General features: G+C 45.7%; 3 protein-coding genes across 3 annotated transcripts; 1 reads left to right on the top strand and 2 right to left on the bottom strand.

The window, feature by feature from the left end:
• Positions 1-51: 51 nt before the first annotated feature.
• On the bottom strand, positions 52-1375 carry adk1 (adenylate kinase ADK1). Its single transcript, XM_015552961.1, has 4 exons — positions 1195-1375; positions 1073-1125; positions 848-1002; positions 52-762 (listed from the first exon to the last, which is right to left on the bottom strand). The coding sequence occupies exons 1-4, from the start codon at positions 1352-1354 to the stop codon at positions 354-356; spliced, it is 777 nt and encodes a 258-aa protein (XP_015403448.1). The 5' UTR covers positions 1355-1375; the 3' UTR covers positions 52-353.
• A 547-nt stretch (positions 1376-1922) lies between these two features.
• Positions 1923-3364, top strand: rpn8 (proteasome regulatory particle lid subunit RPN8). Its single transcript, XM_015552962.1, has 3 exons — positions 1923-2215; positions 2293-2564; positions 2654-3364. Exons 1-3 carry the CDS (start codon positions 2032-2034, stop codon positions 3263-3265), a joined length of 1068 nt encoding a protein of 355 aa, XP_015403450.1. The 5' UTR covers positions 1923-2031; the 3' UTR covers positions 3266-3364.
• Positions 3365-3850: 486 nt separating this feature from the next.
• Positions 3851-4624, bottom strand: ANOM_007707 (uncharacterized protein; the record flags this gene model as incomplete). The annotated part of the gene is made up of 1 exon (XM_015552963.1): positions 3851-4624. The coding sequence occupies one exon, from the start codon at positions 4622-4624 to the stop codon at positions 3851-3853; it is 774 nt and encodes a 257-aa protein (XP_015403449.1).
• Positions 4625-9622: the final 4998 nt, after the last annotated feature.

Here is a 9622-nt window from a genome sequence, read left to right on the forward strand (position 1 = left end):
GAGAGAACAAGCATACCTGGTTCAAAAACGTGTATATATCCTTCCCAATGACTATACATATTAAACGTATTGTTTGGGGGTGAAAGAAAAATAAAGAGGACCGTCTAAAGCAACTTATATTTTAGGTTCCGAGATTAGCTACTATACATCAAATCAAACCCCCGCCGAAAGCCACCCAGGTACAGATCCCTGAAGGACACAAAGTCCATGTATCGCAAAGGAACCTCCGCAGAAGACCAAGGTGGCAGACCATCCATTGTAAAATTTATACCATATCACATTTTGTTGATTTCTCCGGCAGAGACGCAGAGATCGCAAGGACCCCTCGGCAAAAGAAAAAAGAATCATTATTTTTAGTTCTGCCGGAAAACGCCGAGAAGGCTCTTCCACACTTGACCCGGTTCCTGACTAGCATCAATCCCCCGCCAGATACCAGTCTTCTTATAATAATCCACGACAGGGGCGGTTTGAGCATGGTATGTTCCAAGGCGCTTCTTAAGGGTCTCAGCATTGTCATCAGATCGCTGAATAAGAGGCTCGCCGGTAATATCATCCTTCATCTCCTCTTTAGGAGGATTGAACACCTTATGGTAGGAGCGTCCAGAAGCCGGGTGAACTAGGCGTCCAGTGATTCTTGCTACCAGCAAGGCATCATCGATCTGCAGCTCGACGGCATGCTGGAGCTTCTGCTTACGGGCAGCAAGCATGTCATCCAAGCGCTCAGCCTGAGCAACGGTACGAGGGAAGCCATCCAAAATGAAACTGGGCAGACAAGCAGTCAGTATCCGTAGATAGAAAAGTTCAAGAACCGCTTTTTTCTTCTTCTTCTTTTCTCTCATATACGAACCCGTTCTTGCACTCAGTGTTGTTGTCCAGCTCGCTTTTGATCATGTTGACCATGATCTCATCACTGACCAGGCCACCCTGATCCATGATCTTCTTGGCCTCTTTGCCCAGTTCAGTCTTCTTGGCTACCTGAGACCGCAACATATCTCCGGTAGCCTACTCAGTGAACATAAGTCACAGAACCTTTCGATAGATACTAGCATTAATCTAGAAGTCGGCTACTTACCAAGTGACACACACAATACTTGTCCTTGAGTGCAGGTGCCTGGGTACCCTTGCCTAGTTCAAGAGCTGGTCAGAATTCCGAAGGCTTTAAACAAGAAATCTGAAATATATATAGGTTCATACCTGCACCGGGAGGTCCCATCAGAACCATGCGCATCTGTTCTGCAACGGACTTGGGTTTAGACCCATCGCTGAGACGGCTCTCCAGTTCCTCAACCCGAGCCTCGAGCTTGCTGATGATATCCTTAAGACCGGAAACGGCCTCTTCCGTGATAGGAGCCATTGGGATAGACTGAAGCGGAGAGTGAGAGGGATACTATAGTAGAAGTGCTCTCCAGGAGGCCTAAGTCGAAGTCGGTGTGGGAAATAGTATAGGGATTAAAGATGGGTTGGGGGCAATGACGGGTAAATGGAAAGGTCGGAGACTGTATGCTGGGGATGAAAAGAGGTCAACCGGAGCGGAGTATCGCAGCCGCTTCTCCGAGGTTTAAAGGTCCGCCTGCAAGTGCCGTACTCGCGGCGCTTGACCGGAAATATTTCATTCCCAGGGAATCGGTGAGATAAACTGCGTCGGAAAGCTTAGGATTAATATCTAATGATTTATATCTAACCTAAGTATACCTCACCTAAGTCCGTGCTTAAATTGCAATTATTCAATTGCGATCCATCGCAGGTATTGTGAAGACACGTGTTCGTAGGAAGCCTTAGGCAACAAGGCGAAATGTGTGGCTACAAAGATGGTTCATCAGCCTCATTGCTGTGGCTCAAGCAGGGCCCGGAGCTCACTCAGCTTCACCTCCGTCATCATCTACCTTCCTCTAATCATCACCATTCCTTCCTCCCTCTCAGGATATCGCTTTCCGAGGCTTCTTTCCTTTTCACCTCTATCACGTATACATCCGACTTTTACCTCATCTCACATCCACTTAATAGCTAGCTCCCGTGTCTTCTGTTTCCGCCATGCCTGCCACCACGGCGGATACCCTTTCCCTCGTCACGCGGACCGTCACTGTTGCCCCGTTAGTGCTCCTCTCAGTTGCAGATCATTATGGTCGCTCGGCCAAGGGAACTCGCAAGCGTGTAGTGGGAGTATTGCTAGGAGAGAACTCGGGTCAAACTGTTCGGGTATCAAACAGCTTTGCGGGTACGTCGCGCTGTTGATTCTTAGTTACTATCCCGGTTCCTGCATCATACCACTCCTGCTAACGCTTTTACTATCAGTTCCCTTTGAGGAGGATGAAAAGGATCCGTCAGTGTGGTTCTTAGATCATAATTTTGTCGAATCGATGAGAGACATGTTCAAGAAGATTAACGCTCGTGAAAAGCTCATTGGATGGTATCATTCAGGCCCGAAACTACGGGCTTCTGACCTAGAAATTAACGAGCTATTCAAACGATACACTCCCAATCCACTATTGGTGATTGTCGATGTCCAACCAAAGGAGGTCGGCGTGCCGACAGATGCCTACTTTGCCGTGGACGAGATCAAAGATGTGAGTAGCTTTGCACAAAAACAAGAACATGCACTTTTTCTCTTTTGCTTGTGTGTCATCTGCTTACCAGGACGGCTTTCTATTTACAGGACGGTACCACCACATCCAAGACCTTCGTCCACACCCCATCCATAATCGAAGCAGAAGAAGCGGAGGAGATCGGCGTTGAACACCTTCTCCGAGACATTAGGGACGTCGCTGTCGGTACCCTCTCCACTCGCATAACGTCGCAGCTGCAGTCCTTGCAGGGCCTTCATCTACGCCTGCGGGACATTGGGCAGTATCTCCAGAAAGTCCTCGATCATGAGCTTCCCGTCAATCATGCCATACTGGGCAATCTTCAGGATGTCTTCAACCTCCTTCCCAACTTATCGACCCCACCCGCGACACCACGCCTCAGTGGGTCGGAGCAGCAGTCGGAGAACAGCGAACTGGCACGTGCCATGAGTATAAAGACCAACGATCAATTAATGGCCATCTACCTGAGCAGTTTGATCCGCGCCATCACTGCCTTCCACGACTTGATCGAGAACAAGATTCAGAATCGACAACAGCAAGAAGAAAATGAGCTGAAGAGGGAACAGGAAACCAATGCTGTTAAGGCTGAAAAGGAGGCGAAAAAGGTGAATGGAGCCATGAACGGTGAGCAAAAGGAAGAACTGGATGGATCCAAGGAAAAATACAAGAAGAAGGGCCAATGAAATTGCTAGCCGGGCTATTGAGTCAATGTGATACGATTTAGAACTACTTAGTCTCACATCTAAATGTATAGTGCAGTAATACTACTCTGATCATGTGGCTTTGGTAGCCTTTGCCAATGGCCTAATAGGGCGATCGCTTTAATGTCCGACTTGAGGCCCTGGGTCGGTTGTCAATATTCATAACACTTTGTTGAAAGTCGAGTACCGTCACGAAACCCCGTACTTCCATATCAACTGAGACTGAGAGAAGGGGAAGTTATTAACATATAGATGTGCATCTTAGGCTTTCAGTTCGCCAGGGTTTCTGACTCAGTTACTAATATATACCTAGACTGCTGAGCAGCAGGCCTGATCCAGGTCCTCTCTGCACGAGATCGACCCCAGATTTATGCCGTCCAGTATTCCATGACGTAGCATAGCGTTCACCGCGGGACATCATCTATATAGGCTATTCGGGGGCTAGGGCTATGTCCCCCTGGTATGTGCACGGCTCTAATGTAGATTCTATAGCGCAGTCACACTGGAGATTATGGCCGAGGAATGGCCACCATGTCTTGACGGTTATGATGCCTGCGATTTAGCTGATCATCCACCCCAACCAGCACACCAGCCTGCTAGCTCCTGCGCACTGACGACGATTCGACTGTGATCTTTTACAGAGGGCCCATTGAGTGCGGGACAGCGCACCGCCAATACACAAGCAAGGAGATGCTTGCATACCGGATGCGACCACTTCACTGACCGTCGAGTTAGGCTTCCACCGAATGTATAATAATGCACGCCGGCCAGAAGGTGAGATTGTGAGAGATCTCCGCTAGACGAATCATCGCCGGTTAGATCTGGTCCTAGGTCGCGGAATGCGGCAAACGTGAATGTTGGGCAGGTGCAATTCCACGCTTGTAGTCGGACTTCGTAGCCTTTTTGGTCTGCATTCGGACGAAGGGATGTCGGTAGAGACTCCCCAGGTGGAGGATTGGGAGCCGTAGACATTGAAATGACGAAGAACAAGTCTTCAAGTGGAGGACGCCCGCCATTCAGTGTTAACTCGCCGGAGCTTAACGGCTCGGAAGCGTCGGGACCCAGAATGCTATAGTCCTCCTTCATAAAGCGCCTGACTAGGCCTCGGTCCAGAATATCCAGGGCAGGTAGAAATTCATTGGGGAAAAAACAATGGAGCGTCAGCATCAGTTGTTTCATGTCTGATGCGTGGCCTGCTGGGAAGGCGGAGAACGGACGCTGACTTTCAGTGTTGACCTCATTTTCTGACTTGGCAGTACGTTCCGAAAGCTGCGAGATCAAATTCTCAATGAACCGTGTAGTTGAAGGTAAGGCACTATCCGGCGGATTCAGGGTCTCCATTGGCTTAGATTGAGTGGTTGGGATCTGATAGCGGAGTGCGGAGCGCGGAGCTATTATAATGTCGGTGGACTATTCGTTCCAGAGGAATTCCGGTTCAGATCACTTTTACCCGAAATAATCACATAATACCATAGTCGGTATTAACTGCTGAGAGGGAGAGAGAGAAAAATAAATGGGAGCGAGTTAATCAATCCAAGATACAAGCCTCGGGAAGATACAGATAGAGATCAGGAAAATATAAATTAGTATAGTAAAACGGTCGAGGAAGAAACCACAAGTATATTCCATCAAACCCTAAACAAACACGCCGTGCAGCCTTGTTGTATAGAAACATCGGCCTCTAATCTTTTGTGAACGAACACTTGTTGACCGCTGTAAGGGGCCTTTACCTACTATAGCTGGTGTTGTTGACCTCTTTCCCTGCCTGACACTCTTTTAGTGATGATCTGAGTGTTAGTAACCTTCGTTCTAGGCTCCCAGTACACTATAGATCAAAGGTAGTAGAAGTAGCTACCCGATTATCCATTCGTGATCAATTCCTTCGAACTCGATGCTCATGTCAGGCTCATTATCCAGGTTATATATCTCTCACAGAGTTCTGACGAAGCTATAACTAATAGTCAGTGCGGGAGGGGAGGATATCCTTCCTTGGGAGGTACCGGCTGAGTAGAAGAAGCGGCTCCTCTATAGCAACTGACGTGGAAGATGAAAGTTGGAAGTCTGGGACATAAAGCTGGGCATAATCGATATGCCACGCACATTTGGCAGACCAGAATCTCTCCCACATCCCGTAGTCAGGCCTTTTTTTTCTTTTTTTAAGACCAACATTCTTGTCATGAATTGATAGCCGCCGATACACCAGTTTGAAGACACATTCGGCATAATCCCTCTTCGGACGCCATCAGCTAGCTTACTTATCTATAACCACTTTGGTTTCCTTGTCCTCGATCAGCACCTACCTATCAGAAGAACACTTTTACAGTAGCAGTGTAACGGCCTTGTTACCTACCGCTTCCTTTGTGGAAGATGGCTGGGGTAAAGTTCATAGCGAGTCATAGCTTGAGATGGTGAGGCCACAGGATTTCATCAAAAGTCGAATAATCCTAGAAGGTTATTCTTACTAAGTGGTTTGCCAATAGCCTTACGCTTGTGTTTCTTCGATGAAAAGGAACTCGGGAATTACCACTACTTGGCCATGGAAATCATATGTAGTAGATCATTTCCAATCATCACAGATCCTTTCATTTGGTAGAGGTTGGGAAAGGACCGTGAATTTCTTCCACAACAACATCTAGTCCAGACTATGCTTTATGGCGTGCTCTGCTAGTTGCACTTCTAAAGAGCAAAATGCTTCTTGGTCCCGAGTGTGGGAGGGTAAGTGAGCACATTCAGGAACAATTTATGATGAAAACTTCCCTAACGACTACAGAGTGGCGTACAAAATATTGTGCCTGGCGAGTACAGTTGATGATCCAGGCATTTCTATAGTTTCCTCCGAACGAATTCCGTAAGCTCAGACCCATACTGCTACTTGACTGATGCAGTTTCGTTGTGATAATTCCAGGACCCGGATCCTTTATCCTAGAACCGTACCAAATCGGTTTCATGATCATTTTTTGGCAGTTCTCGGACCAATGATTTCTAGCAAGTCTACCGAAGCAGCAAATTAAGCAAGAAAGATTTGCCCGGGCAATATTTTCCTTTGTAGCAATCTGCAGCTGTGGAGTGGAACATGGAATGGCGGTAGCGAAGGAAACCTGGGTCTTTGGACCCTACTGGTTCTTGATAGAGTGTATCCCAGGCAGGTGAAGGAGACAATTCAGGGTAAGGAGTGACAGGGTATCAACTTTTACATACGGGGGTTTTCGTTTCTTCCTTTCTTCCTTGATTTAGCTGTTGGTTGCCCGTGGATCCAAATCGGTGCCGTTTGCTTTTGTACTGTTTTATCATCGTTCATTTGTTGCGTCTTCGGTTAATCCAGTGTTTTAAACGCTGCTTAATAGAGATTGAAAATGACAGGTTCGAATGTCGGGGTACATACCAACGAGGTATACGACAAGCAGCAGATTAGGAATGCAAGAAAAACAGATGTAACTGGATTCATTTGATATCCACGTTAGGGAAATCTTTGTCGAAGTTGCACCTGTGTTAGCCAGTGAGATCACCTTCCGATTTTTTTTATTGAACTCTGCTCCAATATTATATCCCCATTCTACTAAACTGGGGCGATAGTATCTTACTTTGGGCCCAGAGCTTCTGGGAAAGAAAGACAAAATATTTTGCAAGCTAGTCATCACTAAGGTCACTGTTGCATACGCCATATTTTCCCTCCCCCTCTCCTTCTTTCCCTTGTGTACCTATGAAGATATTCTGTGTCAAGATCGAAACCACAAAACTTGAATAACGGATATAGCAATAGATCAGCTCGTAAACTTTTTGATGGATATCCTAAGATATTCGATACAGAAACCAATGGGTACGCTCAAATCAACAATAGGTCCAAGGCAATAATAACTGCCAATCCACCTGACATTCTTAAACTCGCAGAGACTAAATTCTCTTATCGATTAGAAAGAATGGGAGTTACTACCTGACTAACAATGTCCCTTAGATATCATGGCCAAGCTTTTGAGACTCTATTGTACTGGCAATTGCATGTCCAGGGTAGATAAGATTATTAATGTATTCTGCTTTGTTATCGAACAATTCTAGAATCTGACATTGCAAGAGATCTATCATACTCATGGTGATACACAGACAATTTCAGGATCTATACTCTGGTTTTCTAACACCACTGGTTGAAAGCCTGATTCCAGAACTGAGAGATAAAATGACTGGTTGTTTGCTGAATACCTTCTGAAAGCCAAATAGAACACGGTTAATATATCTTCTAATTACTTTGATTTTTCGAGGAGATTTCGGCAAATACTGAGTATAGATGATTTTACCGGTTGAATAAATCGGCGTCAAAGAGGTAAATGAAGTGGATAATGTATAAGTGCAGGCATCTATCTGAAACCGCACATGGTCTGGATCTGGCCCCCCAGCCAAGACTTCTCGTGAACCATCACAGTTTGCTTTCTGACTTCCAGACGAGAAACGAGAGATCCATCCCGGAAGAAGATAATTGCCACTAGTATAACCATGGAAGCACAATGATAATTTACCAGAATAATTCAAGTCAAGCGCTTCCCCACAACATGGGTTTCGCATCAAGTCATCACCTGTAGATCTCTGGATACCCTGCTCTACCCAGTACGTACTCTGACCCCTCAGTAAGATTAATTACGGCAATTCAATCAAGACATCTCTTGTCCCTTTCCCGCTAGGTTCGATGGTCTGATTTCGCCCAGTCGAGAACTTGATGAGACAAATGACATCCCGTCCCTTATGGCCGAACGAAACGAGATTGGTTGGAAGACCAGTATGTTTCTGAGAAGGAGTTCCTCTGACGCAGAAACTCTCCTGAAACAACTCTTGGCATGTCATGTGCTCATACTCTGGGTCGTTTATGGTTCGCAGTCAATGTTATGTACATACATACCTACATACTATACTGATAGAAAGGGATTGCATCCCATCCACCCTTTCCATTCAACGAGTTAGTCCATGCCACTAGTATTATTGTGTCTCAAGCCAAGTCCATAGACAGCACTACTGAGATCAGGCTATGTCAATAGTTTTGGTTTATTTTACTTTACTCTTTTCTTTTCAAGGGACCCGTACATCTACTCTCTAGCGGCAATAAGGCAGAGAGAAGAAGAAGAAGAAGAAGAAGAAGAAGAAGATCAATAGCCCTTTACCCTAAGGTTAACAGCTCATTAACTGAGAAAGTTAGATTGTCAATTATGGGAGAATCGAGTTGATACTGTTAGGGCAATCGACTCAGTTCCATAAGCATGTAGAAAATGGAAATATATCGCCGATACAGAGAACTATATTAAAGGCACTTGATCGACAGCTCCTATATGAAGTGACAAGGGATAAGGAAGAAAGAAAAGAGAAGAAAAGAAAAAGAATAAGAACAAGAAAGTACAGGAAGTACTCTGAAGCAGTAATAACTCGGAATCAACTTCATGGGCGCCCCGAAATTGTCCCATATCTGGAAGGTGACAGCTGAGTTCCTCTCTCAAAACTCCATCCAGGCCCACATGGAACTCCATCACGCGTCCTATGGGCCAACCATATCGTTTGGAAAGTTCAAGATATGGGCCCCAAACCAAAAGCTGGCGTCGCCTTCCCCCCATAATTCCCCTTAGTCTTGCACTTCTTAACACATCTAGGCCCTAGCTAGCGCGCAGATCCACCCTTTGTTGGGCAGCGGCGAATGTCAACCGTTTTCACCATCACAACAAGCGTACCTTTCAGCTTTGCCACCAACTGATGATCCATTGCGTTTCATATTTTCAAAGAATCCATCCTCTTGTCTTATTATCAATTGCCCCCCTCCCGTATCGGTCTCTGTTTTAGTACATACTATAATTTCACTGGCCAGTCCAAAGTTAATCCGTGGAATCGATGAGTTAAAGGATAGGCTAGGGACTCAACAAGTTGATGATTGGGTCGAAGTGCTATGGAGTTGGCTGAGGCGTACTCGGTAGAGAACGTTACTGTTTATAGTATCAATGACGATCATCATAAAGAGACCACAACCACATATAGTTAGGGGATGGGTCATTGTGATCGAAATGATTCGGTAGTTGAGAATGGGAAGAACAGAATGTACTTGGTATCTAACATGCCTGTACGGAGTACTGTACGAGGTACCTACGGAGTAGTCCTACCCGAAACTACTTGTTCTTCGTAGGCGAACCAAATCATCCTGACTCCTGAAGGGAAGAGAAATAAATAAACAATAAATGATGAAAGGAGGAGGAAGTACAAGAAAAAGCGAGAAGAGAGAAATGAAGAAGATAGTTCAGATACTGTTCTCCTCTCTAACTCTCTATCTGTCACAACAGCATACAAAAGTGTGTCAAAGCGAAGGGGAAAAAAAAA

This window comes from Aspergillus nomiae, assembly GCF_001204775.2.
Source record: "Aspergillus nomiae NRRL 13137 chromosome Unknown contig00338, whole genome shotgun sequence".
Classification (NCBI taxonomy): domain Eukaryota; kingdom Fungi; phylum Ascomycota; class Eurotiomycetes; order Eurotiales; family Aspergillaceae; genus Aspergillus; species Aspergillus nomiae.

Bases quoted from the DNA above. Each gene is read 5' to 3' on its own strand.
- rpn8 (XM_015552962.1), top strand. From the start codon at position 2,032: ATGCCTGCCACCACGGCGGATACCCTTTCCCTCGTCACGCGGACCGTC. The intron at 2,216-2,292 runs GTACGTCGCGCT...TTTTACTATCAG, and splicing joins GGTATCAAACAGCTTTGCGG to TTCCCTTTGAGGAGGATGAA. The intron at 2,565-2,653 runs GTGAGTAGCTTT...TTCTATTTACAG, and splicing joins CCGTGGACGAGATCAAAGAT to GACGGTACCACCACATCCAA.
- adk1 (XM_015552961.1), bottom strand. From the start codon at position 1,354: ATGGCTCCTATCACGGAAGAGGCCGTTTCCGGTCTTAAGGATATCATC. The intron at 1,003-1,072 runs GTAAGTAGCCGA...TTCACTGAGTAG, and splicing joins AGTATTGTGTGTGTCACTTG to GCTACCGGAGATATGTTGCG. The intron at 763-847 runs GTTCGTATATGA...TTGTCTGCCCAG, and splicing joins AACACTGAGTGCAAGAACGG to TTTCATTTTGGATGGCTTCC.